General features: G+C 47.5%; 1 protein-coding gene across 5 annotated transcripts in view; it reads left to right on the forward strand.

The window, feature by feature from the left end:
• The window catches only part of PRKAG2 (protein kinase AMP-activated non-catalytic subunit gamma 2), a 333,890-nt gene that overhangs the window by 239,970 nt on the left and 79,694 nt on the right, over positions 1 to 14,226 (forward strand). For 4 of the 5 annotated variants that reach the window (XR_016442380.1, XM_090047729.1, XM_090047730.1 and 1 more), the window contains one exon: positions 2,028 to 2,109. The exons of the other annotated variant lie outside the window; for it this stretch is intronic. Coding sequence is in view for 3 of the 4 variants with exons in the window: in XM_090047729.1 (XP_089903855.1) it covers positions 2,028 to 2,109 (82 nt within the window). In the remaining variant the exon portion in view is untranslated. The remainder of the gene's footprint in view (positions 1 to 2,027; positions 2,110 to 14,226) is intronic. 5 annotated transcript variants of the gene reach the window in all.

The following is a 14,226-nucleotide window of genomic DNA, read 5'->3' on the forward strand; positions in this document are numbered from 1 at the left end:
CAAGAATGTTGTGGGGACTGTATCAAAAGCCTGATTAAAGTCAAGGTATAGCACATCCACGGGGCCAGTCATCTCACCCTAGAAGGCAGTCAGGTCGATCAGGCATGACTTGTCCTTCGTGAATCTATGCTGACTGTTCCTAACCACCACCTTCTTCTTGAAATGCTTAGAAAAGGATTCCTTGAGGATCTGCTCCATTATTTTTCCGGGAACTGAGGTGACGCTGACCAGTCTGTAGTTCCCGGATCCTCCTCCTTCCCTTTCTTAAAGATGGGCACTATATTTGCCCTTTCTAGAGTTGGCTGGGACATCTCCAAGTCTCCATGAATTTTTAGAGATAATGGTCAGCATTTTTGCAGCCACATCTGCCAACCCCCTCAGCACCCTTGGGTGCATTCCACCCAGCCCCATGGACTTGAGGTGAAAAAGGCATTGAGCACTTGAGCCTTTTCAGCAACGTCTGTCACTATGTTGCCATTCAGTAAGGGACCCACGCTTTCCCTCATCTACCTCTTGTTGTTGGTTAAATAACTTGTCAATTGCACAATAAACTTAGACCAGCTACTACCCCTGCTAAGCAATTAGCACAAAATATCACAACTGTGTAATAATTACTTTGCAGGGGTGGCTGGTCTTACTTTGCATGTGGGGTGCTCTAAATTTATGGCACAATTGCCTAGTGAATTGTGCAATGTACCATAACATATGACAGGGGCCTTCAGTCATATAGCTTCATCCCTGCTTGGAGCCTGTCACTTCTGAGTGAGCTGGAGCATCTCTCACATCCAGCCCGATCTAAGGATTTCAGGTGACGAACCACCCATCAAGTGCACCCCTTGGCAAGTCATGCCCGTGGCAAATTAGCTCGGCTTTGAAAATGCGAGGCAAATAGGAATGGCTTCTGAAACGTGAAGTCATCCTTCAGGTGTCCAGGTTGTAGCTGTATTGGCCTAAAGGAAAAAAACAATCGGGACTCATAGTAGAGAGGATATCTTTTATTAGACCAACAAGAATGTTGCAAAAAAAAGTTCTTTAATTGCAAGTTTTCAGGCACAAACACCCTTCATCAGGTGTTGGAGAACCAATCACAAAATCTTTTAATTAAAATTTCTATCTTTAAAATAGAAAGAAGCTAATTCCTTGCTATCTTCTAAAATGTGCTGAGTTGCTGCTGGGCGGAGTAATAACCAAAAGCATGGGGCTGTGGCATCTGAATCAGTTCTGCATTAAATGCACAATTGTGGACGCACAAATCTTTTACAATCTTGTCTCTAATGCCTGAGGAAGGGTGTTTGTGCCTGAAAGCTTGCAATTAAAGACTTTTTTGTTTTTTTGCAAAAATCTTGTGGTCTGATAAAGGCGTCATCCTTCCTTCACATTTTTGCAGCTGGGCTGTTCATGGGGCAGGACGGGGCCCAAGTAAAAGGCAGCACGAGAGCCGCGGGGATGCGCTGCGCACCGGCAGCACTACAAGGTGTCAGGCGCCTTAAGTCGCACTTACACCGCCCCAAGGGGCGGGGCTAGAGCTCACTCCCCCCCCCGGGAGGGAAGTGGAACCGGCCGCCCCGGTGCTGCTTATGCAGGTGAACCCAGCGGACCATACCAATACCGGTTCACGGGGGGGATTGGGGCTGACTCCCTTTTAACCCCGCCCCTGGGCAGAGCAGTGGTATTCCCAGCTCGCCGGGGTGAGAAAGGTGGGTGGTTCGCCCCGAGGTGCGAGTGCTCTGCGCATCCATCAATCACCCGCCTTCCCCCTCCTTTTTTTTTTTGCTGGAAGTGGTAGCGCCCCTCCCTACAGCGCGGACCTCTGCGGATGGCGCGTTCCATTCGGTGCTGCATGGGGGGGGGTGGAACCATCTCACCGGCGGCGGCGGGGCGGCCGTTGGGCTGTAACGGGCGCGGGCCCCGCCCCTTCCCCCGCGGCGCGTGCGGGAGGCCGCGTCGCGCCCCGCCCTGCCCCGTCCGCGGGGCCGCCGAGCCGGCGCCTGGATGCTCACCGCGCTCTGCTCTCTCCCCTTCCGCAGGCGGCGGCAGCAGCGGCGGCTCCTCCCCAGCCCGCGGCCGCCTCCGAAGGGATGCTGGAGAAACTCGAGCTCGACGAGGAGGGTAAGCGGGGCGGCTTGGCCCGGGCTGCGGCCCCTTCACGGCTTCAGTGGGATGCGGGGAGGGGGGTGGTCTGATGTGGCACTGCTCCCTGCTCGGCTGCTCAAGGAAACAAAAGGGCGCTCGGCTCGGTGGGTTTCGAGCGCGCCCTGCGCTTTGTCTGGCATCTGCTCGAGGTGGGCAACGGCGTACAGAGGGGGCTCACCAGACGCAGCACAGCTTGGTTTCGAGTGCACTTGGTGACCGGAGGATGTCTGTCTCATTGGCTGGGGGCGGGGGTCGCCGGAGACGACCTCAGCCACTTGCCTCGTGACGGACGTACCTGCTGGACGCTGCTCTCCGAGCTACCCAGACACACGTCGGCCGATGGGGCTTGTTCAAAACCGGCCATCGGTGTCGGCCCAAAAAACCTCCGTTGGCATTCCCCGTGGTCTCAAAATCACACCTGCCAGAAACCGGCTGAGTGAAAGGGGAGGGTACGGGTTTTTCAGGAGGTGGAAGGGACCCTGCAGATCATCAGTTAGGAAATGAACCCTTTCCCTCAGCACTGGAGCAGTGTTGTGGTCACCAGAAACGGGCAGAAGGATGTCTTGCGTTCGTTCATAGATGTTAGGGGCTGGAAAGGACCCCGAGCCCAGCCCCCCACCATTCAAAAGCTTGTCTAACTCTTATCCTGGTGATGGGGTCCAATGCAAGGGGTTGGCCTAAGACATACTTGCCTCACACATAATTTGTGACTTCAGCGTCACTCTTCCATTGAGATAAAGACTTAATCTGCTACCTCGCACTCTCCCTTTTAGCCTAGGATAAGGCTGGTTGTTTCCAGGTATTTCTGCACCGTACGTGCATCCCTAACATCCTTTTGTTAAGTGGAAGAGTTAAACAGTGACGCGAGGTCTCAAACTTTATGTTCCTAATTCAAATTCATTCCTTCTAGAAAGCTGATCCTAAAACCCTGCTTTTCTTCTTATTGCTAAAATGCTCTCATCTTTCATGTCTATTTCTAAATGTGTAGAAAATAATCAGAACTTTCCAGTTCTAAGGAGACTGTCTTAAATGAAAACATACACTTTTAAATCATCTGTGTTTACTTTTTGTCCAGTTCAACAGAAGTACTGATGTAGTATTTAATTCAGATGTTTGGTTTAACTAGAATTTTCCGTCTACGTAAGATACTGCAGGGTCATTGCAAATAGACTAGTTTTTTTTTTTTCCCCCAGAAAACACTTGATCTTAGCTCACAAGAGACTGAGGAGTACTATATTCAATAAATGTAGTTGTCATTATTATTAATTGTTGTTATGCTTGCTAATTTCTGATTTGTTCCAATTAAGAGAATTCCAAGAAATATCACCACAAGTTGTGTAGCGATTCTTGTTTGGGGCTCGTGTGTGGGTTTGGGACCATGTCAAGAGCCATTATGTTCTTCTGCTGTGGGGAGGAAAGTGATTCAGTTGCTTAATAGAAACTCTTTGACCCTTTCAGAAGGCTTTATAAACAACTGATTGCTCTCTTTCCAGGTTAAATGAAACCATGGATATTTTAAAAGGACTGCTCATATAAAATTGGTGGAAGGGGGTACGTTGTGTATTTCAGAAAGGGAAATGCAAACAGCTAAGAGCTGGAGCAAAATTTCTCATACAGAGACATGCCGTGACAATTAAATAAAGTCCAGTAGGTGGAGAAGCCCGGAAAAAGTGTGATGCAGATGGATATGAAACTGCTTCCTTGCAGGGCATATATTTTGACCTAAATCTTGTTCTTACTGCTTTGATTTGGACTTGTGCTAATATTGGTCATGGGAAACAGAATGAGGTTTGAAATAGATCTGTGGTGGTTGCTTGTTTGTTTGGTATTTTGTGTGTGGATAACACAGTTGTAGGTGTTAAGAGGATTAAGAATTGCTTTCTGGAGGCTTTTGATAAAACTTTATGCAGTGAATGCATCTGTGTTGTGCGATTTTTGTTCTGCAACACTTCAAAGCCTGCAGTGACAGTTAAAATCCTAAATTTAATTAGAAATTTGAAACTTGTTTTGTTAGTAGTTATTCTAGCTGAATTTTCGTTAATCTAAGTGTTTCATGTTCCTGACTTTCTCCATGGCATGCACATCAACAATTGCCAAGCGTTTTGTGTTTGAAATTAGGCAGCAGTTCCTTTGGAACTGTATATGTAATAGATTGAGAGCCTTGAAAATGAGGCCTTAGTGTATGCATAAGAGTCTTATGTTCCAGAATGGCTTTTGCTTGTAATTCTTCTCAACCAGAACTTGAAAGCACAGAAAATGGCTTTAATTTGTTGACTTTTAATTCAGAGGAAATTCTAATGAGGCCTGTGTGAAATTTAATACTATTTAAACAGAAGGAATCTTTCTGGACTACAAATGTTATCCAGTAAAGTGTGTTGATCTGAGCAGCCTAGCTTCTCGGAAGGGATGTTTTCCAAGTAAATTAAAACTGTTAACATGCCTAATTCATGGTTCCATTGAACGTTTTGTATATACTAGTGTTGGACAGTAATCTCGTGCGACTCTTCTCTGAAAAAGAAATTATGGTTTTCTATCTCATTCAGCCTGTTCCTGGTGGGGAGTTTGACTAGATGCTGTCTGTTATCAGGTTCACTTACTGGTCTGTTACAGGACCTGTCTCTTGCAATAGCTTGCTGACATCATCACTGTCCTGTATTACCTGCGTGCTTGCATCAAGCTGGTGTTTACCAGTATTGGCTGTAGTGAAGCTGTTTACCACTGTTGGCTGCACTTGAGTATGTGCACACCAAAGAGGACGTGGTCAGCCTAATTCTGCTAAGTCTGTTCAGGTCTGCTCATAAGACCTTTCCGAACAGCAGCAGAAAAGCCAAAAAAGGGGTGGGGGGGCTTAAAAAGTTCAGGCTAGGCTTGCTATATATAGAGAGAGATCTGATAGAAAACAGAATTTTTTTTTTTGACTAACTCCTTTCAAGCAACTTGCAGCCAGCGTCCTTCTAATAGTGTCCCTCTAATCGACCCTTTATCTCTAATCCTGTAATTTAATCTCTTTCTCAAGATAATTTTTATCTTTGTCTCTGTCTTCAAAATGGAAAGAAGCTAGTTCCTTGCTATTTTCTAAAATGTGTCAAGTTGCTGTGCTGCTGGGTCTAATAATAAAAGCACGTGTGTTGTGGCATCCAAGCAAATTCTGTGTTAGATGCACAATTGTGGCTTAGCTTGTTCAACGCAAAATGGAGCGTGGGTCTCGCATATCCTGAATTCCAGTTGCTTTCTGCATGTGAACAGTGTTGAAGTAGATACAGGTTTTGCTTCAAGGGGAGTGAGAAGAGGCTGTGTGGAAGTACACATTTCTTGTGCCTTTCATAGAAAAATGCAGGGGGCGTGGGTGAGGTTTTCCCCCATTTTGTTACCTTTCTATCATTAGTTAGCAGCCACTTTTTGTTAAACAGACTGAAATGTCTCTCAGACCTGAGTGGTTTTTTGTTTTTTTTTTTTTAAATGTAACTGTTGGCATCCTTGGAGAAATGATAGCATAATTAATCCAATTTAATTTGACTTCTGTGCCCTTTAAATAAATGGGCTGCAAGATCAAAAGACTGAGTGAGATCTGTTTAAGGCAGCAAACATAACTGATGGGTGTATTGATTTCCCCCCCCCAGTATTATAATTCTCCCTTGAGTAACTGGTTCTGCTGCAATGTTGGCTTATATCCATCATTTCATCACCACCTTTCCCAGCTCTTTATAACACACAAAGATATAGCCATCTTCCTGGTGCTTTCCCATTAGAAATAATCCAGCATCACACAAAATGTTTGGCTTGTAGTGGAGGGTTGTACGAGGGAAGCAACAATATCTGGAGAAGGGCAGAATATCATGACATGGGATGCAGATGAATATCTTCTGAATTCTAAAAGAGTTTAGGCATGTGGGATGCAGTGGCTGTGGCCCGGCTGTGGCACTGGCAGCCAGTGTTCCCTCTAAGGTGTAGCAATATGCGAGCATGCTGCTTCATTCCGTTCCCGAATTGGTCCCGCCTCCCCATTTCATAGACATTAGGGCTGGAAGGGACCTCGGGAGATCGAGTCCAGCCCCCTGCCCAAAGTGCAGGAAGTCAGCTGGGGTCATAGGATCCCAGCAAGATAAGCATCCAATTTACTCTTGAGCATGCACCAGGGGAATGCCTGCATTTAGAAGCATAAGACTAAAAGGGACCTGGTGGAAAATCCAAGGTGGGACCCCTGCACATGCTGACAGACAACTGTGAAAAGGGGTCGACAACATCCACTCCAGCCCCTTTCACATACTGTAGATCCAGGGTAGCCCCTGCCCCAAAACCCCACTTTGGGCCACAGGATGGGAGTGGGACACACAGCAGGAGCACTGAGACCCTTGCCATGGCAGTGGCAAGGCATTTCTTGGGCAAGATGTGTTCAAACAGACCTAGACAGCTGACCAGGCCCCATGCTAGAGGCAGACAAAACCCTCACAAGTCCTTGCACTCGGGTGGTCTGTCAATACCTCTGGGGGCACCAGCGCCCCCTCTCCCAGCCCATCTCCCACCTCTGGCTGTGGCCAATGTCCAGGGCTTAAAGCTGAGCGGGGCAAGCTCTTCCTTGCTCCTTCAGGTGATCAGCAGAAGCCCTGAGGCCTGGAACCTCCAATCTCCTCTCACAAGGCAGGTTCTCCATTCCTCTACCCGCCCTGGGCCAGGGAGGCACATGGTGTTGGGGCTCAGGGTGAAGCTTGCCTGAAGGGGCTGGAGAATGGAGCAGTTCCCCACAGCTGGCGGAGCCCGTGCAGTGCCCAATTCTGCCCCAGCCCTGTTCCTGCCCTGCCTCACCTCGGGGAGGAACCTCTGCCTGCCCCACACCGTTCTCCCTCCCTGCAGTGATGCTGGCATGGTGAGGAGCTGAGTGGAGTGGCCCCCGTGCAGCTGAGTTGTAACTTACAACCGGTAAGTGTCCCGCACTAGCCCTGGTGCCTCCACCACGCTTCACGCCCAGAGTTTGCAGGAAGTCGCAGCCCAGCTTTTCTCTGGGCGGGTGTGCCACATTAAAAAGTTACTGTGCAGCAAGATTTTTTGTTGTGCATGCTGTGCACATGCGCAGCTTAGAGGGAACTTTGCTGGCAGCATCTCAAGTGAAACCACCAAGGCAAACTGAGGCAGCACAACAGTGATTTTTAACTAGGGTGTTGCCAAGCTAAAAGAAAATATGGAGGAGTGACCTGAACCTAAAAAAAGGTTTGAGAACCACTGGTCTAAAAACTAAATACAGTGAGTTATGTAGCTTCTGTGATTTGGATTATGTGAAAGTGGGGTGGGGAAGAGCCATTTAAAGAAAATCTTGGGTTAATTCTTGTTTCAGGTACCTCTGAATTCACCTGTGACCTACATGCTGAGTATGCTCAAATCTCATGTTTGCTGTTTCAGATAGGCTTTTTGGGTTTTTGTAAGGGTCATCGTGTTGGCATTAGACCTTTGATTCTCTTCAGTCTACACTATAACCACGGGCTCTAGGAATTGCTAATATAGAACGGGTGCTGTGTTGGCTAAACAACAATGTTGGTGACCTTCACTCAGCTGTCTTGGAAAGGAATAGTGTTCCTTTTCAAGACTGGCCAAAGGCATGAGTACAGAACTGTGTAATGCCTTGGAGCTAAATGTGCTGCTGTCACACCACTTAACTAGGTACTTTCTTTCTAGCCTAGAAAGAGAATCCATATTGGTTTCAGCACTGTGAGTGGAACCACTATTAAACTTTTGTGAACTCTAATGCTTTTCTAGCTTGCTAGAGAAAGAAGCATCTAGAATGGGTGGTGGATTCTATATCCCAGCAGCTCCTGCCCAGATAGCTATGGCTGGTTTCTGTGGACACTCCAGGAGTGGCAAGTACCATGACAGCATGGAGCCAGGGTTTCCATGAAAAATGACTCCAGCAGTACTGGCAGAGTGCATGGCTGGGCAGGGAGCTGCTCTGGGGCTGGGATCTTGGGACAGTGACAGCATGGTCCGGAGCTGGGGCAGAGCCGTGATCTGCCCACATGCCCCAGGCGTGCAGGCAGCAAATTGGAACTCTGCCTCAGCTATGGACCACAAAGTCACCACTGCAGCATCCCCGCCCTGGAGCAGCTCCCTACCCAGCCGCAACCCCTGCCAACACTACTGGGGCTGGTCTCTATGGAAACCCTGGTCCTGTGCTGACATGGTGCTGCTGCTCCTGGGGTCTCCATGGAAACCAGCCACAGCGACGCAGTGTGTGCAGGGATGAGGTGGGGGGGCTACAGGGTGGGTTACAGCCACCCTAAAATTCGCCATAGCCACTCTGTAGCCCCCCTCCCAGCACCACCACTGCCTCCCTGCCCATCTCCAGATGAGCTGCCTATGTCTTCATCCTGTGCCTTGCCCAGCTGGGGAGCCCCTGCCCCACTCCCTCCTTCAGCTTGAGGGCCTTGATTTCCTTCCCCCACATCTTTTCCTGCCCAAACATTACTGGCTGGACACTGCTTTTCAAGCTGCCGGGCTGCATTCCTGACTCCATACACGCTGCAGCTGTGCATGTGCACATGGCATTTATCGGTGACATTATTGGCCAAAAAAAGCTGATTGCTGATAATATCAATTTTCCTTTTATCGGTGCTGATGTGATATGGACTGATATATCAGTGCACCTCTGTCTGCTGCAGGATGCATTTCTTGCAGTATAGCCTGCCTTCTGAAATGTACTTGCCTGTCTTCCACCGGTGTGTGTACATAAGGAATAGAATCCAAGTAGTGAATAGCCCCTCTCATCTCTAGCACTCCAAACAACCTCTGTCCTACAGGTTCTTCTTTAAATCTTTCCTGTCTTTTAACCTTCCATCAAAAACTCTCATCTCTGCCATCATTTCTCAACTGACCATGCTTCACGTAGCACATGTCACAACAAAAGCACACTTCAGTTGGTAGAGAGGGTCCTAAAAACCATTATGCAAAAGGTGAAATGCATATTAAGAATTACTGATTAAAATATAGCATTTATTTAATGTAACTATTAAGGACGCAGATTCAAAATTCAACCTAGGAAATGGAAGAATTAATGTTGTCTCTCTAATTTTGTCAGTAGGCCCCTTGCACTCTTATGTAATATTTAATTGTATAATGGCATGCCCCCCCTCCCCCCATCCAGACCCCTTCCTCATTCAGTGACCGAGATGAATCTGAACTGGAGTTACTATGTTTTTAGGTTACTTTTGTTCCAGAGGATAGGGGTTGAATGAATGAAGCAGGTGGCTGCAAGCAGAGCATGGTCTTGGTATTACTACAGGTAAATGTTGTCATGTGGATTGAATTTCTGTCCTGCATCTCCTTTAAAGTTCATAGGTGATGCGGAGTAAGTCACAAACAACCAGCCTTTTTACAAGTGGTCCCTCGTCTTGTCATCTTTTCCTGGGTGTGCAATGTGATACCTTGGTGTCTAATTTCTATACATGCCAATCACTTGCAACTGCAGCTGAACCCAAGAGGAATGGAGCCTGAATGTGTTAAGTGAGGGTTGGCCAGTTGGTTGCATAGGCAGCCTCTGTGGCATGTGGTGGTGGGTTGGTGTGGGGACAGATAGCACAGCTGCAAATAGGGCAGGGCGTGGAAAGTAGTGCAACAGATTAGGCAGTTACCAGGAAGTAGAACAACAGATTGGGTAGGGGAAGGGATTGGAGTGGTATTTGGGGTAGGTGTGGGACTAATTTTGTACCATGCCTGCCAAAAATGTTGGTCCGCACTGTATTAATAGTTTATATACTACAAGCTACCTTTTCAAAACATGAAGTCTTGGGTACCTAAAATCTTGAGGTAATTACACTTAGTTGATATTTTTCACCTTATTTTCTGCCTTGTTATCCCTGCTTTATAGATGGGGTGGGAGAGGAGAACGTTACCCTTTTAAGTCTTCACAGTACTTCTTGGAAATAATGTTGTAAGAGGCATTTAGATCTCGATTAATTTATTAAATGAATGTGGTTGCTTTTAGTAGGGACTGGACTCAAGACCCAGTAAGTCCCTTTGGTTCTAGCATAATGAAGTGGTTAGCAGTACAGAAAATCTTATGAGAAAAATAATTCTTTTTAGAGCAGTGTTGGAATAATATGCAGTAAATAAGGCATTGAACACTGAGCAAACAATGTTGACTTCCAGTGTTCATTATGTGGACACTGTCTAGCCTGTGCAGTGAATGAGACAGATTCCTGTTTTCTCACATTGTTCTCTCTACCCACCAGTTCCAGTTTCCCCACAGCTCCTCCTCAGGTCAGTTTTACCTAGTCTCCATCTCTTGTTTTGGTTGATCATTTGGGGGGGTTTTCTCGCTCCCTTTCCATTATAGGGATAATCTTGTTTAGTTATGGGCTGAAGAACCTTTAGGAAATCTAGTGGCTAAAAAGATAGCAAGTCTCTACTGAGCATGGGTATGCTGCAGTCTGAGCAAGCAATAACCTTTGGAAATAAAACTGTCTTCTGTTCTTATGGGAAAAAACTTTCTGTATATCTTATTTAAAAAAAAAAAAAAATTAAAAGGAGGGAAAATGGCAACCTTGCCAAAGTTAAAATCAGAGATCCAAATCATGTAGCACTTGTCATCAGAGAAAACTGTCAGAACTGTTTAACCTGGACAAAACATTTTTCACTAGTGCTGCTTTTGAACAAAGTTTCCCAAAGATTCGTTCTGAAACAAGTGCCCATCCTGGAAAACTTCAGCTCCATTGGCTGGTTAGCAACTTTGTTCTGTGTCTTTTACAGGTTAACTGAAAACATGGTACAGGCAACCCCCGCTTAGCATTCTTAATTGGTTCCTGAAAAAATGAGCGTTAAGAGAAACCGAAAGTATTTGATGACCCAAGATGGCGACTGCAAGTGTTTTTAATGACCCAAGATGGTGATCGCGATCCTTATAATGAAACTTACTGAGTGCTAAATGAAACCAGGTATCAATTTAAAACGAGCGTTATAGCGAAATAGTGCTAAGTGAAACAGTGTTAAGCAGGGATTGCCTGTATTATAAAAAGATGCATAGGGGTTGGCTATCCCTTTGTATTCATCCGTGGTGTTCTCATAATGTGTAAAAACTTTGTCATTCCTCAGTGAGAAGTACAAACCTATAATCACCAGAGAAGTCACTGTTTGCCAGGAGGTATTCATAAAGCAGAGGCACTATATTTCTTTGCACTTGAGAGACAAAGTAACAATGTATAGAGTATGTTGTTGCCATTGGCAAAATTAGCCTTTCAGTTGCAAGGGTTGTAAGTCTAGCTGAATTTCTGTGCACAACGAGGGAGAGAATAGGCTCCTTCTGGGAGTGATGGGGAATGATCAGCAGAGATTCTGGTTTTCTCCACTTAAAAATCGCAAATTCTTTGATTAAAAAAATTGCAGAAATGTCACACACACGCGCACACACACACACACACACACACTGCTTTATTGATATGTGTACAATTTTAAAGCAATTTGGAAGCCTACCAGTGCCTCAATCACATTTTTTTTTTTTCATGGAAAATCAGAGCTCCCCTTGCGCCCTTCATTCACCAGGACTTGGGTCCAGGCCCCTCACTCCCCAGCAACCAGGTCTTACGGGGCCAGGGACCTGGATCCGCAGCCCCCTGGGAGTGCCATCCGTCCATCCCCACCCCCCAGCAGCATGGGAGTGCCATCCGTCCATCCCCACCCCCCAGCAGCATGGGAGTGCCATCCGTCCATCCCCACCCCCCAGCAGCATGGGAGTGCCATCCGTCCATCCCCACCCCCCAGCAGCATGGGAGTGCCATCCGTCCATCCCCACCCCCCAGCAGCATGGGAGTGCCATCCGTCCATCCCCACCCCCCAGCAGCATGGGAGTGCCATCCGTCCATCCCCACCCCCCAGCAGCATGGGAGTGCCATCCGTCCATCCCCACCCCCCAGCAGCATGGGAGTGCCATCCGTCCATCCCCACCCCCCAGCAGCATGGGAGTGCCATCCGTCCATCCCCACCCCCCAGCAGCACGGGAGTGCCATCCGTCCATCCCCACCCCCCAGCAGCACGGGAGTGCCATCCGTCCATCCCCACCCCCCAGCAGCACCTGAGTCCCAGCTGCCACCTGCAGGAGGCAGTGGCTGCTGCAGCAGAATGGATCACAGAGCCCATGGGGTGGGGGGCGGTGCTATGGGCTCAGGCTGCCCTCCCTGCTGCCATCCCCCTGGGCCCTCTGGCCCAGTGGCCAGGACCGGGAAGGACAGAGCAGGGCTGGGCAAGGAGGTTCCTTCCTGGCAGCAGTGAGGGGCACAACTCCATGTTGCCACCACTGCTGCCAGGTGGGCAGAGGGAGCCTCGCCATGGCTGCACTGAACTTCCCTGCCCCAATCTGCCCTGCCATGCCAGGTCTTGTCTGCTGGGCCATGGAGTCTCCAGTGGGGAGGGCAGCAGGATGCCTGAGCTTGCAGTGGGTAGCCTGTCCCCACCCTGTGCACACATCTGGGTGGCATGTGCCCCTGTGCTCTCCCCTGAGGGACATACAGTGGTGGAGCTGCCCTGCTCCATCCCCTGGATGAACTGCACACAGCCTTGTCCCACTCCCCACCTGGGCCATGTGGTTGTGCATTCCAGCTCCAAGTCGCACACATGCCCAGCTGGGCAGCATCCCCACCCTCAGCTGTGCCCAACTCCCTCGCTATATGGGCCTTAATTTGTTCCTGTTAAAGGCCAGACAGCCTTGTTCCTTCTCACCCCCGGGCCCTTCCAGGCTGGAACTCTTGTCATTTCCTGCATTTTTCTCCTTAAAATGAAAAAATCTAAGTTTTTACCATGTTTTTCAGTGGTGAACAGAAAACCCGATTCCCTGGTAATCAGCAGCCTTGGTACTCAGTACTACACCCGATCTGTAAATTTCCTTGAGCTAGAGTGCATTTTGCATTAACCATATCATTATCTTGGGAAATAACCACTTATATTGATTTTTGATAAGCATTTGAATTCTTTTGCTGTCTTAACACTCAAATATCCTATCCCAAAAATGCTGACTCAGTGGATCTGCAGCTTGTCTTCACCTCTGCTGTGTAACAGCATGCAAGTCCACGCCTATTTCTCTGCAAGTTTATGCTTTGAATGTGATTGGAAAGGGATCATATCCTATGTCAGCATTGTCATCTGACTTGCATGTGACCCTGAGGTATCATTAATTTTCCTGTGGACTGCAGCAGAAGTAAATGTTGCTAGTATTGAGCAGGTTATTTCTTGACTTGCTGAGCATTAACAGGTGTGTGTTGGATAATTGCTGCTGCTGCTCTTCCTCCTCTTCAGGAAAGGTATTATGGTGTTTCACTGAGTTCTGCCTAATATCCTCTGCAGTGGTTGTGTGTATATAAGGAAGCTATTGCCTCTATTGGCAAAAGTACAGAGTGCCGCTCCTACAGTATGGTGATGATGATACAAGTTGTGTGTCTGTTGTCTTGCCTTTATCTAGGCAGTGCTTTTGAATAAGTGGCCTAGGGCTTAAGGCATGAATGAGAGCTAGCTGAAGGTGAAAATCAGTTTAGACTGAAGTCATTCAAATAGGTTTGAGGAATCTGTTGGAAGATCTAGCAGGGATGTTGTTTGAGTAATCTGTTGTTTGTGTGTGAGGCTCACAATCCAGAAATACTATATGGTTTTCCCCAAAATGTTTTTGAAGATTACTGTCTTCAAAGAAGTTGTATATGACTATCTACAAGTGGCCTAGAGATGCAATGGTTTCTTCAATATGAAGACCCTTCTAGTTTTATTTATCTGTTCCATAGTTATCTTTAAAACTGGAGTATTACAATGTGAATTATTACTTCTGAGCCTCATGCGAAGTGAACCAAAAAATTTAATCTGGCATAAAAGACTTGGTAAGCAGAGCTGGTAGGACCTAATTATTAGGCCTGTGCAAATAGGGAAGTATTTGATTCAGATTCAGCCAGGTTGGAGGACAGTGATTCGATTTGGAGATTTGGGTTGCTGTCCTGAATTGATTTGGCCAAACCGGCTTCAGAAGTTCCTGCAAGGTTTGGTGATTCAGATTGGCTAGGGAGAGGCAGGCACAGCCAGGTGGCTGCAGGTTCTCCTGTGGCTCCTACGGCTGTGCCTGCCTCTCTCCAGGCAGGG

Source organism: Crocodylus siamensis, chromosome 5 (genome assembly GCF_052110815.1).
Source record: "Crocodylus siamensis isolate JL-2025a chromosome 5, ASM5211081v1, whole genome shotgun sequence".
Taxonomy (NCBI): Eukaryota; Metazoa; Chordata; order Crocodylia; family Crocodylidae; genus Crocodylus; species Crocodylus siamensis.